This window comes from Macrobrachium nipponense, chromosome 23 (genome assembly GCF_015104395.2).
Source record: "Macrobrachium nipponense isolate FS-2020 chromosome 23, ASM1510439v2, whole genome shotgun sequence".
In the NCBI taxonomy this organism is placed as follows: Eukaryota; Metazoa; Arthropoda; class Malacostraca; order Decapoda; family Palaemonidae; genus Macrobrachium; species Macrobrachium nipponense.
The window spans coordinates 25,915,237-25,930,113 of NC_061090.1; the positions used below are offsets into that span (position 1 = coordinate 25,915,237).

At 36.4% G+C, this 14,877-nt stretch overlaps 1 protein-coding gene across 1 annotated transcript; it reads left to right on the forward strand.

Annotated features, from left to right (window-relative positions):
• The first annotated feature begins 74 nt into the window (after window positions 1–74).
• LOC135197336 (keratin-associated protein 5-2-like) lies at window positions 75–5,556 on the forward strand. The gene is made up of 6 exons (XM_064224479.1): window positions 75–264; window positions 1,280–1,423; window positions 2,916–3,062; window positions 3,639–3,779; window positions 4,554–4,805; window positions 4,985–5,556. Exons 1-6 carry the CDS (start codon window positions 75–77, stop codon window positions 4,990–4,992), a joined length of 882 nt encoding a protein of 293 aa, XP_064080549.1. The 3' UTR covers window positions 4,993–5,556.
• The last annotated feature ends 9,321 nt before the right edge of the window (window positions 5,557–14,877 follow it).

The following is a 14,877-nucleotide window of genomic DNA, read 5'->3' on the forward strand; positions in this document are numbered from 1 at the left end:
GCCCTTCAGAAGACTGACTTTCATTTCAGTTCCGTTCTTTTGGCCCTTTTGCTGACATTAATAATATCTTAATCATGGTTGGCTTATATACTTATTTTTTTTATCAATCTGAAACTTCAGCCAATTCTCCCAAGCCGGAAGTCTGCGAGACAACTGCAAAATGCAGTGGAAAGGGAGGCTATTGCGGCAGTGAGCACGACTGTAAAGATGGATACTTCGTCAAGAAATACTGCAAAGGAGGAAGTGACTGTGGCTGTTGCATCCGTAAGTGACTTAAAGCTACAGAGCTTCTTGATTTTGGCCTCTTCAAGTCACCTCAATTTTTCTCCATTGATGAATGACTGGTCATCTTGTCTTTGGAGATTCTGAGAATCGCTGAAGGGTTTTCACATCAACTCTAGGGCATTTAAAGAATACCACATTAAGTACAATTTTGCAATGACTCTAAAGTTTACTTAACACTTCGGAAAGACTTGCTGCCATTTAGTGCCATTCTTTTGACCCTTTTTGTGGAAATTCGCCCCTTGTGGCCTGGTGACACACACACACACACACACACACACACACATATATATATATATATATATATATATATATATATATATATATAAATGTTTACTTATAGCTTGGTGGTGGATTCCACGTAACATACCTATACGTTTATATGTTCAAGATTTCGCGCCATACAGTTTAAACTAATTTTGCGGGAAACGTGTTCGGATCACTTCCACGGGCCATAAATAACTTCTGGCAGCACTTACACGTCAACTGTAGTAGCTCAGTAGACAGTGAGGTTAGAGGGAAATTAGTTTAACATGAGATGTCATAAAGGGAATATACTGCAACTCCCCATCCCAGGATGTATCGTAAATATTTTACAATGAATATACTCAGAATTTGTTACAGAATTTAATTCTATTTGTTATGATACTGTGTAAGCAGTAATTATGATTTTACCAATGAAAATAAAAAAAAAAACTATTAGAAAAAGCATTTATAACTTGGTGAAATTAGTATATTTTTACGACTGATTTTCGGGAAAGAGGTCCTGCACATGGTTGGAAATATTCACCTTCAACTTCCCTTGGAGGTTACAGATTTTTTTTTAAAGATTTTTTCTCATACCTTGAGCATATACATATCTTCCTCTCTCCATTGATTTTTTTTAATTGACCGTCCTTTAATTTAGTCTAGTGTAGAGGCGTGCTTAATAGAATATTTAACCCAGACTACGAGTGATTTAATAACATCTTCACATTTTTTCAATCTGCAACTTCAGCCAATTCTCCCAAGCCGGAAGTCTGCGAGACAACAGCAAAATGCAGTGGAAAGGGAGGCTATTGCGGCAGTGAGCACGACTGTAAAGATGGATACTTCGTCAAGAAATACTGCAAAGGAGGAAGTGACTGCGGGTGTTGCATCCGTAAGTGACCTAAAGTTACAGAGCTTCTTGATTTTGGCCTCTTCTAGTCACCTCAATTTTTCTCCATTGATGAATGACTGGTCATCTTGTCTTTGGGGATTCTGAGAATCGCTGAAGGGTTTTCACATCAACTCTAGGGCATTTAAAGAATACCACATTAAGTATAAATACCACATTAAGTACAATTTTGCAATGACTATAAAGTTTACTTAACGCTTCGGAGAGACTTACTGCCATTTAAGTTCCATTCTTTTGACCCTTTTTGTGGAAATTCGCCTCTTGTGGCCTGGGGTGATAATATGTATATATTATCTATATATATATATTATATATATATATATATATATTAATAGATATGTGTGTGTGGTGTGTGTTGTGTGTGGTGTGTGTTAATTATATATATATATATATTATCTATAATATATATAATATATTAATATTATATATATAGTATTATAGTAATATATGTATGATATATTATCTATAATATATAATATATATATATATATAATATTGGGGAATACAATCCACAATGAAGTAAAATCCTCTTGTAGTTTAAAATATATATTTCTTGTACAGGATTAAAGCTTTCGACCATCAACTGTGGTCTTGTTCACTAATCCTGTACAAGAAATACATATTTTAAACTACAAGAGGATTTTACTTCATTGTGGATTGTATCCCCATTTACTTTGAGGTACGACATAGTACCTGGCTTCTGCATATATATATATATATATATATATATATATATATATATATATATATATATATATATTTATATATATATATATATATATATATATATATATATATATATATATATATATATATATATATATGTTTACTTATAGCTTGGTGGTTAATTCCACGTAACATACCTATACGTATATATGTTCAAGATTTCGCGCCATACAGTTTAAACGAATTTTGCGGGAAACGTGTTCAGATCACTTCCACGGGCCATAAATAACTTCTGGCAACACTTACACGTCAACTGTAGTAGCTCAGTGGACAGTGAGGTTAGAGGGAAATTAGTTTGACAAGAGATGTCATAAAGGGAATATACTGCAACTCCCCATCCCAGGATGTCTCGTAAATATTTTACAATGAATATACTCAGAATTTGTTACTGAATTCAATTCTAATTATGATATAGTGTAAGCTGTAATTATAATTTTACCAATTAAAATTTAAAAAAAGCATCTATAACTTGGTGAAATTAGTATATTTTTACGACTGATTTTCGGGAAAGAGTTCCTGCACAGGGTTGGAAATATTCACCTTCAACTTCCCTTGGAGGTTACAGATTTTTTAGCATATTTTTTTTTCTCATACCTTGAGCATATGCATATCTTCCTCTTTCCATTGACTTATTTTTTTAATTGGCCGTCCTTTAATTTAGCCTAGTCTAGAGGTGTGCTTAGTATATATTTAACCCAGACTGTGAGTGACTTAATAATATCTTCATTATTTTAATCTGCAACTTCAGCCAATTCTCCAAAGCCGGAAGTCTGCGAGACAACTGCAAAATGCAGTGGAAAGGGAGGCTATTGCGGCAGTGAGTACGACTGTAAAGATGGACGCCACGTCAAGAATTACTGCAAAGGAGGAGGAAGTGACTGTGGCTGTTGCATCCGTAAGTGACTTAAAGCTACAGAGAAACTTGTTTCTCCATTGAAGGATAACTGGTCATCTTGCCTACGGGGCTTCTGAGAAACTCTGAGGGGTTCTCTCATCAACTCTAGGGCATTTGAACAGAACTTTAAAAAAAAAATACTGTTCTCTACTAACGTATTTTCAACATTTCAACCAGTCTTATATCTGTTGCCATCTACTGCTCAGTATCGTTCACTACTATTTTTTCTGGTGTCATTCCTCTAGACCTCTGTTCTTTCACCCGATCTTTCCTCCTTTTGATCTGTATTCTGGTGAAGAGTAATATCTGCTACTCTTTCTCTCTCGCTTCCATTTAGCAGGCATGGGGATGCTAGTTCCGTCAGTCCACCTCTAGAACTCTAAATATATATTAGATCCAGATGAATGTCAACATTGTCAGTTGTGTCTCATTGAAAAGTCTTGTCATAGATGTCTGTGCAATTATAAATTTTCATGTTTTTACATATAACTATATAATACGAAGTTTGCTGGACAATCGCACAATCAAAATTTCAGTTAAATAATCTCTAAAGCTAGTTGATGTGTTCTTTCTCAGCCGAACGAAAGCCTGCCATCTGCGAAACGACCACAGCATGCCAAGGAAAAGGTGGCGTTTGCTGTAGCAAGGCTAGCTGTAAACACGGGAAATTCCTTCATAAATTCTGTGGAAAAGCTGAAAACTGTGGCTGTTGTATCGGTAAGTTGTTTTTATTTATCTATCTGATCATTTTGTTTGGTACTATCACCATTCTTCAGACATGAGCGAATTTCAAACGTTTAACTCTTGCCGCAAAACACATCTTTTAGATTACAAGCTATGAAAGGTGGGTGTTATATTGTTCATTTCTGACTAAACTGCGTCAGGCTCTTGCTCATGGGGCAGCCATTAGTTGTACTCAATACAGTTGCCCTTTCCTGCGGATCTGTTCTGTTGCAACTAAGAATTTTCACCCACTAGGCCAGGGCACTTTGATAGGTCTCATATAATAAATATATCGAGGTCTGGCTGCTGAGACCCCTTAACTGGTACCTGTTATGTTAGATGATTTAAACTCAGTCAGTCAACAAAAATGAATTTTCATAAGCAAATAATATTATATTAAATAGAAACCATTGCTCATAGAAATAAATTCAATACGGTTATGTTTCCTATAAATGTGTTGCGAGTTCAACATTTTTTTCTCACTTATTGCCAATAGTTGTTGCAAGCCAGGTGAGTCAGTCAGTGCTCTTGCTCCTGGGCAGCCCGTAATGGTGGATGTGACCCTAGACCGAAAAGGATATGTGAACTAAGTGCTAGGCCTAATGGTATTGGTGTCAAAAGTTGCAGTATCCCTCAGAAAGAGGACTTGCTAACTCAAAAGAGTACCCTACTTGATGAGTGCAAGTTCATTAGATTTAGCGGGGCCTAGTTTCAAATTCGCATTTTCTTAGAATAAAGGAGATGATTTTGATACTTTCTCCTTCACAGAGGAGAAATGCAAGGAGAGAAAGTCCTGTAAAAAAGCCAACGGTGCATGCAAGCAGAAGTGTGGTAAAGGCGAGGTTGAGATAAGCAATGGATGCAGAGGAGAAAATTGCAAATGTTGCGCTCCCGACACGTGCGAGAAGAGTAACAAGTGCACCAAAAAAGGAGGCTTCTGTTGTTCCAAGGAGGCGTGCAAATACGGCAAATACATCGAACGTATGTGTGGGAGTGGGAATGACTGCGGTTGTTGCCTGGGTAAGTATGAGGACGCTTCGCCTCCTCAACGCTTTATTCCTTCGACTAATACACAGGTTTCATACAGATTCACAGATGAAAAATAATAGTTGTTTAAATCTACTAAGTGCTTATTTAAACGTTGTATAGTGTTTAATGTAACACACACACAAATTACAATGCCCTTCTTTACCTTTCAGAATACTAATATCCATATCGCAGTGCAGAATCATCTTCAGATTTTGTGAGAGCAAGAACGTGTGAGTGATGTTAGCCCATAAAATAGAATGCGGAGGACTACGTCATTGTTAATGGAATTCACCATATTCATCATTTATTATCGTGATAAACAAGGAGCTTCCTTTCCTTCGTCTTACACTCATCACAACATTATAGGGATTAATTTTTGTATTGTTTCTCATGAGGTATGGAAAATACTAGAACTATCAGAGCAAAAATATCGCGAAGCTAGAAAAAATTAAATAAAAAGAAGCAAGTAAAAAACTCCGGGCTTAGATCTTGAAATGAAGAGAATTAGAATGATTGATAACACTGAGAACAAATAAAGAAGTCTGTGGCATTTACGTGTATCAAGGGTGCGTCGATGATTATTCTGAGCCGCAGAAGCACCACCCAGAATTATCGTTGTCATCAGATCATGAAATGCCTAGCACCATTCATTCTTCCATTTTCTTGAAGGATAAATATCAAAACCGACCTTTATTATGACTTGTTATTATTGTATTGTGTTCGTATGCTGTTATTCTTTTACGGGAAAAGGTTCTTTACACTAAATATTTTATTTATAAGTTTACCTATTTATACAGTTTGCATTATAAAATCCAATAAAAAGTTGCGATCTCATGTTTTACACATAAAACTATGTAGAAGGGAGATAATGTAACAATTTTTGCACATGTATATATCTTAATGAATGGTATATAATAAAAAAAAATTTGAAAACTAAAAAATGTTGCTTTACACCCTTGAAATGTCATACTACTATAAAACTTTAAAAGCTTATGCCAAATATATAATATATATTATATATATATAATATATATATATATATATATATATATATTATATATATATATATATAGATTGTAAAAAATGTATGTCTAACAGAATTCCATCTAATAAAAGGAGCCCATGAAAACACCAAAATATAGAGAGAGAAATACTATATTTCAGAGACTGCTGACTCCCTCTTCAGTAGATGAGAAAAAGACAGAAAAGGTGGTATTTATACCAAGAGGTCTAGTTCTAGTATTTGCTAATAAAGCTCAGATTCATAAAGCAAAACAAGTGTGAAAAGGAGGTGGAAGGTCGCCAGAGAGACACCTTGATTAAGTAAATGTTAATTTATTTACATTGTAGGGAATCAATTTTCAGCAAGGAAAACGGAAACTCTTATTGAATAGTATCTATCCACTGATGAACAAAAACCCACGGGGAAATTTGTCCCCAGATAATTTAATCATTCTTGAATGCATCGGTTCATTGGTTTGGAATTGAGGCAACTTGTGTTAAGAAATCACTGGCACAAATCATATACACGGATATCGACTCCTGGAATGTAGAGATATGTCAGAGGAGTATAAATGACCTCAAATAGACATATCACAGGGACATAGATAACAAAAGCAAGATTCTAGGTTATTAATTCACACATATATATTTAAATATCACTGTCAAAAGGGAGAATTAATTCACTACTTCAACGGGATACTTGACAAATTTCACTGTACTTGTAGATAACAAAGAAAGGGACAATGAAAGATGAAAAGTTCGAAACAGAGAATAAACCTTAAGAGCAGACTCTCTCTCTTATTCCATATGTACATTATGAAAATTGTCTATGCTTTAGCAAAGCATGAGTGGGCTCTTCCTTAGGTTAGTAGAGTTGGCAAGCTAGCTCAATGGTTGCTTCACTTCGGTCATTAATGGAGCGAGATCAGGATGCCACCTCTGGGAGGCTCTGTAAGGTTGGAGGAGATCCTCCTTCTCCGGTGGCTCGCTCGTTACTGACTTTCTTCGTCAGACCAGAACAACATTATTGCTCTGGCGACTAAAATGCCTTGGGGAGGTGTCTCACTTCCCACGACCTGGAATACAAAAGAAGTCCAAGAGCAGAAAGAGAAGAAAACAAGGATTTGGGAAGGGCATATATTCAGGGAGATATTAACTTAAGGCAGAATTTGGGCTCGACTTCTCAGTCCCTAAAGTACCACGTTACTCTGTAATTTTATTTGCCTTTTAAAACTGAAAATGTTCAGTTTCCTATCAGTCCAAAACGGCCGATATTAATAAAACACGCACACACACGATATTTATAAAACACACACACACACATATTTATACATAGCATCACGTTTTATATACTTCGTGATCAAGTTATTCTATATATATATATATAATATATATGATATATATATATATATATATATTCCTAGACTGGCCTAGCGATACTAGCAATAGTTGTTGTTTTTACAGAAAATTAAGGGAACAAACTTAGCCACATTTGTTCAAGTCAGGTGTTGGCAAGATGCACACACCCCGTACCACTCAATAGCAGAATGATATTGATAGATTTTTCTGTTCAAGGTCAAATAATCGGAACATACGCCATGTACAAAGACAATCAGTCTCTCACAGATGTTTGTACACCCATAACGGGCAGCTGCCAAACTTTATTGAGAAATAAAGGTAAATAGAGAAAATTAAATATAAATGCATCTTATGATTGCACGAGCTCATGTTATAACAGTGGTACTACAAAGTGAAATAACACAAAAGAAGAATTTTATTGTCACGGAAGGATTTTTCCCTCACCATGACATTAAGATATACGATATACGAGAATAATAATACTATTAGTATACATATGCACTGTTGTCAGTCTTCTTGCCTGGAGACAGGGGTCGGAGAATGGTAGTGTCATAGTTGACACGGTGGGTATGAAGACTAATGACCTTTACGCTGCCTGGGAATTAGGGCTGTCCTACCTGCTATTACATGATACATATTCCTTGTATGTATGGGTCTTATACTGATGAGGCCAGGTGATGTCTTCCCACTGGGAGGCAATTGAAGTGCTGATTTCCATTTTAGGGGTATTGAAGAAAATTCCTGGTACTCAGCTTGTTTCTTTATTACTCAGTACATCATGCCAAATTTCTCCCTGACCTAGTCTCCTGGACTTGGTTAATTTACCTACTATAGTTCGACAGATCTAAACTGATAGATTGTTTTCGTCTTTGGGTAAAAACCCTGTTGCCACATTTACCAGTATACAGTTTTAAATACCTTACTTTATAACACATGAATCAATAAATCGGTAGTTTAAAGTTTTTAGCATGTTTTGCTGGACTTAAGCGTTTACATATTGTGATTATAATTTTATTTGTAAATAAAATGAGAAATCGCATTTATAAACGTGACATTGTTTCAAAAAACGGTGCCACTTTTCCTGTTACCTTTGACAGGCGAAATGCAGGTGGGCCAAGCCTATTAAACCATGAAGTTTAAAGGAATTATCTCTGAAGCTACCCTTTGTATAAGCCCCACCGCCCGGTCTAGCTGAGAACTCTAGCGCCAAAAAGAATGAACTCTTGCTTTAACAATAGTCAGTAGGAAAATTAATTTATTCCTACAGAAAGCACGCTGTGAAACGGGCAAATGCAGTTAAGCATTCCGAAAACTTGCAAACAGGCGATGCTGCAAAGGATAGCTGTTATTAAAGTAAGATCATCTGACGACGAAGATTCTTCGTAATGTACATTTTGTATAGAATCATATTATTACAATTCCTGCGATAATTATTGTAAATAATTTTTTTTCTCCCAATGATGAGTTTATGTGCAACAACCTTATAAAAAGTAAAAATTGTTACACGCATTAGACCGTGAGTGAAAAAGGAAATGAAATTTAAGTAAATCATAACTTGAAGAATTAGAATGAGGGGGAAACCTAAAATGAAGAGCAATGAAATCCAAAATATTACAAACTTGTTTAGGAAATGGATAGTATGGCAGACGTAAAATTCAAATAATAAGATTATAAGAAAATGTCATAAGACATACATACTGAATGGCAATTGCCGATTTTTATTACTTTTAATGAAAAGCATCATCATATAAAATATGTAATATAATAAGCAAAATTTAAGGGTATAAGTCATAACAAATATAAAATTAAATAGTCACAAAAGTAAAAAACAAATAAATAGGGATCGAGTTTACGGATTAGGATTTATACGGTCAGTTTCATTAGGTACTGTCCCAAATATTGCCTCCCTAGGAGATGGCTGAGGACTCAAGAAGGGGACGATTTAAAGGTTAAGAGAGAACTGGCACAGGGTTTTTCTCAAGGATGTAAACAATCTATCAGTTTAGATCTGTCGGACTATAGTCTTCGGAACTCCTGGACTAGAGCCCTGGACTAGATCCCTGGACTAGATCCCTTGCAAGGGATAGGTAATCATTTGTATTAACAATTTTGTAAAATAGCCAAAATAAGAGTTGGACTGATTGACGTCCTTTTCACACGAGAGCATTCGTGATCCTTACATGTGTTGCTAGTCTTAACCAAAATGCACACGAAAGATTCAGAGCAGCGCTCCCATACTCAGAGCGAAAGAAAAACAAAACAAGGGACTGGCTACACTGCCACACTCCCGACGTTCACAACAAAAACGAAAACATTTCAAGTTCCAATCACTCTTACAACAGTAGTGTAAAGATATTAGAGGAGGATGATGAATCAATTCCTAAATGAATCACTAATAATTAAAGGAATATTTTTCCCATTACAAAGCTTTTCCCTCGGGGAAGAATTGATTCATGTCTACTCTAATATCAAGGACAACTTTTCCTAACGGAACCAAACAGCTCCTTAGATGGGTCTGCGACTGTGGAAAAACAGGTTTTGTACAGTAGAAACAAGCAACGATCTCAACTAGAGACTAAAGGGGCTCTTGCAGCAACATACAGCAAGGATACTCTTGAGTACTAAATGGGGACACTACCCTATAGGTGTGCGTTCAATACAGCTTTCCTAATAGCTTTGTCTAGCCTAATACTGGGGTTGGATGGACTCCACTTCCACAGGATGTCACATCACTCTGCAACAAAAGAGTTCTCCACATGTGAAGACAGAATTTACTCCTATTGAGGCGTCCTAATGATTATCAAACTCGAGCTCTTGGCTAGAAACAACTCTAAACTTGAATCTCAAAGGGGTTTGGAAAGTGGTGTACTCTATCCTGTAAGATGTACCAAACCAGTACTACAAGAGCAAAATTCTGACAATTTCCTATAAGACAAGACCCATAAGACCACAATCGCATTCCCAACCAGGGCACCATGTGAACTCTTGTACAAAATGTTTTACATTATTCCTTTGTTCATTACCTCAAAACTATAAGGTTTTCACGTTACTGGCCACTGTGAACAAAAAATTACATTTTCATCAATCTCAAACAAATAAAAAGAGAATACACAAAACGTACAAAATCACAGTACTGTACATCATCACACAGAGTCTATAATCTCTTCAATGAGACGTGAGGGAGGCACAGTATTCCTAGCACCTCTTGTACGAACTCCTTCAGTTACTATATCAGCCACATTTTCAGAGTGCTCTTTCATGGTAACTAACCATTCTTCACTTGGAATGTGAGATGTATGTGGTGTAGATATTATGGGTGGTTGAGTGTTATTATGTTTGGGTGTTAAGTTTTGTATTGTCCCCTGTATGTCAACCAACTTCTGGTCCCAGTCCTTGATTTGATTGGAAAAATCTCCCACTTGAGACCAAACGTCCTGGTAGGATTGAGTGAAGCTCTTAACTGTCTGTGATGTTTGTTGTGTTTCTTGTTCTAATTGAATTAGATCAATATATGATTCATCATTACCAGTCGCCATTGTTACAATATTTCAAACACTTATATACAATCAAATAATAAAATGTAAACTACATTAAGAGACAATACATACAATCCGTCCCTACAGAAATAATGAATATGCAGGTAAACAAGTCGTGGCCTTAATCAGGTAAAAATCAACAATATTGTATAAAGAAATGCATACAATACGACAAAACATTATAAGTGACTTACATAATATATAGGCACAGTGGGTATGGATCAATATAGCATTGGACTACAGATCCAACACAGCTGCCACAAATGTCATGGAAGGATTTTTCCCTCACCATGACATTAAGATATGCGATATACGAGAATAATAATACTATTAGTATACATATGCACTGTTGTCAATCTTCTTGCCTGGAGACAGGGGTCGGAGAATGGTACTGTGTCATAGTTGACATGGTGGGTATGAAGACTAATGACCTTTACGCTGCCTGGGAATTAGGGTAGGCCTGTCCTACCTGCTATTACATGATATTCCTTGTATGTATGGGTCTTATACTGATGAGGCCAGGTGATATCTTCCCACTGGGAGGCAATTGAAGTGCTGATTTCCATTTTAGGGGTATTGAAGAAAATTCCTGGTACTCAGCTTGTTTCTTTATTACTCAGTACATCATGCCAAATTTCTCCCTGACCTAGTCTCCTGGACTTGGTTAATTGACCTAGTCTTCGGAACTCCTGGATTAGATCCCTTGCAAGGGATAGATAATCATTTGTATTAACGATTTGGTAAAATAGCCAAACGAGAGGTGGACTGATAGACGTCCTTTTCACACGAGAGCATTCGTGATCCTTACTTGTGTTGCTAGTCTTACCAAAATGCAGACGAAAGATTCAGAGCAGCGCTCCCAGCCTCCCATACTTAGAGCGAAAGAAAAACAAAACAAGGGACTGGCTACACTGCCACACTCCCGACGTTCACAACAAAAACGAAAACATTTCACAGTTCCAATCACTCTTACAACAGTAGTGTAAAGATATTAGAGGAGGATGATGAATCAATTCCTAAATAAATCACTAATACTTAAAGGAATATTTTTCCCATTACATTAACGCTGAGGTGATTGATTAATTGTGATAGATCAGCACAGGCTCTTCAAAAAAAGGAAAAAAAGCAAGTCTTGTTTTGCTGTTGTTAGATTATGCCGGATATATGCTAACACAGTTCTTGCTCTTAGATAAGATCAGCCCGTAATTCTGTTTAGCGTGTCTATTTTGACCTTGCAGATTGTTTTGTTATTACCAGAGTGTTATGTGATACAGAGGTTATATATTGTACATTACACTTAATGGGATCATTACTTATCTTGCAAGAGATTCGAACGAGAAACTTCTAATTTAGACAATTCGAATGGATCAAATCTCCCACACAGTAAGTGAAGAAGAAGAATTGTTTACAATTGACAGCAGTCAGCAGTGTTGCCACATGTACGATAATTATCGTACAAGTACGATAAAAACGGCCTTGGTACGATGCACGATAGCATTTTCCATTATCGTACGGTTTGTGCGATAATTCTAAGGTGTTGATAAGTAATTAATTACAAATATAAATGGTCGGTGAACTCCTCCATGAAACAGGCTAATTTCTATAAAAAAAGAAAGAATTATTTCGGAGTCCGTACATGGCTTGCCGCCGCTTGTCTCCAATTGTAACGTGGTTCAAAGGCTATTGGAACAGTGGGAGGCACTGAAGCTATTTTTCTCGGAGAAGTGGCTCGCTGAGAAACTATTAGCAACATAGTTGATTATCAACTCCCTTCATGATCCTTTCATGAAGTTATATTTCATGTTCCTTGACTGGGTTCTTCCAAAGTTTACTGAGTTCGTTCAACAAATTTTTCCCGTCAGATAAAGCAGTAATAACAGTTCTCTATGATAAAGTGTCCATGCTATTCAGAGACCTCCTTCTCTCATTTATGGACAGGACCAAATGTACCTAGGAGTTAAAGTTATGCAGGGATTAAAAAAGCTCAACAGCAGGAGTTTTATCAGAGTTGTAGAAGTTTCCTTGTAGTGACATGCACACAAATAAAGAAGAGGTATAATTTCAATGATGGTGTCCTGTCAAAGTTAAACTCTCTGTCCAAAAAATGCTCTCTCATCAGAATTCAGAGAAAGAATCCCCTCCTTATTCCCTCTTGCATCTGAGCTTCCCCTGATTGTGCCCTCAGATGACCACTCACTACTTCAAAAGCTGGATGATCAATGGAGAATGTTTCCCATATTGCAACATGAACTTAAACATCTCGTTAATGAGTCACCTGATAAGTTCTGGGGAGAAGTGTCCCAAAAAGAGTCTTATTTTTCAGACGTAGCCAATTTTGCTCTAACTGCTCTTTGCTTGCCGCACTCTAATGCTGAATGGGAACGAGTGTTCAGTAAAGTTAAACTCTTTAAAACTAAACAAAGAAACAGAATGAAAACAAGGACAGTTAATAGGGCTCTTCTCTCTGCTAGTTGCACGTTTATCATGTTCAGCTGGTGAGTCTCCACCTATAACAATATCATCCAGATATGGATAAGCAAAATCATAAAAAGCTAACAATTGGGAAATGAACTTCTGAAATATTGCAGGAGCAGAATGGATACCAAATGGTAAGCGTAAATATCTATATAGACCCAAATGTGTGTTAATTACAAAATATTTACGGTCTTCTGGAGCAACTTCCATTTGCAAATAAGCCTTCTTGAGATCAAGTCTGGTATAATACTTATATCCAGACACACTGGAAATTAATTTCTGACATATTAGGTAATGGGAATTTAGATTCATGAAGAATTTCATTTATTCTACGAAAATCCCCACAAATCCTAAGGGATCCATTCTGCTTCTTGACAGTAACAATTGGTGAGGCATAATCTGAGAATTCTACTCCTTCTATAATCATATTTTTTTCAAGCTCTTGCAGCGCACTCTCAGCCTCACTGCGTAACGTCAGTGGCACCGTGCGAACCTTCTGAAAAACAGAACATGACCAACTTTAGGATACAATCGGGCTTGACAGTTCTTAATTGGTTTCAAACTATCTACATTATATTAATTCCTACCTATCAAGTTATTTGGGAGTCTGACCCAACAATTATGAATTAACGTCTGAATGAAAAGCGGAAATGAAACAGATGTGGTTTATCTAGACTTTGCAAAAGCTTTTGAAAAGGTAGACCATAATATATTAGCGAAGAAAATTAGAAAACATAATATAGTGGATAAAGTAGAAAGATGGTTAAAAGCATTTTTACACAACAGAAAACAGATAGTTATTGCAAACGATGAGAAATCGGATGAAGCTAAGGTAATTTCCGGTGTGCCACAAGGCACGGTGTTAGCTGCAGTACTGTTTGTTATTATGATTGTAGACATAGACAGTAATGTTAAGGACTCGGTAGTGAGTAGTTTCGCCGATGACACAAGAATAAGTAGAGAAATTACTTGTGATGAAGATAGGAACGCGCTACAAAGAGACCTTAACAAAGTATATGATTGGGCAGAGGTAAACAGGATGGTATTTAACTCTGATAAATTTGAATCAATAAACTATGGAGACAGAGAAGGAAAGCTATATGCACATAGGGGACCTAATAATGAGACAATCACAAATAAGGAAGCAGTTAAAGACCTTGGTGTGATGATGAATAGGAACATGTTATGCAACGATCAAATAGCAATTCTATTGGCAAAGTAAAGCAAAAATTGGGGAATGTTGTTACGGCACTTCAAAACAAGAAAACTGAAACACATGATTATGCTTTATAAAACATATGTTCGTAGTCCACTTGAATATTGCAATATGATATGGTAACCACACTATCAAAAGGATATTGCACAAATAGAGAGTGTACAAAGGTCCTTTACAGCTAGAATAGAAGAAGTTAAGGACCTTGACTACTGGGAAAGACTACAATCCTTAAAATTATATAGTCTAGAAAGGAGAAGAGAACGCTACATGATAATTCAGGCATGGAAACAGATAGAAGGAATAGCTGAAAACATCATGGAGCCAAAAATATCAGAAAGAGCAAGCAGAGGTAGATTAATAGTGCTCAAAACTATACCAGGAAAAATAAGGAAAGCACACAGGACATTAATCCACTACGCACCAGCATCGATAATGCAGCGTCTATTCAATGCGTTGCCATCTCATCTGAGGAATA

Coding starts and splice junctions, on each gene's coding strand:
- LOC135197336 (XM_064224479.1), top strand. CDS start 75: ATGGTTGGCTTATATACTTATTTTTTTTATCAATCTGAAACTTCAGCC. Junction 3,063..3,638: donor TGACTGTGGCTGTTGCATCC/GTAAGTGACTTA, acceptor GTTCTTTCTCAG/CCGAACGAAAGCCTGCCATC. Junction 3,780..4,553: donor AAACTGTGGCTGTTGTATCG/GTAAGTTGTTTT, acceptor TCTCCTTCACAG/AGGAGAAATGCAAGGAGAGA.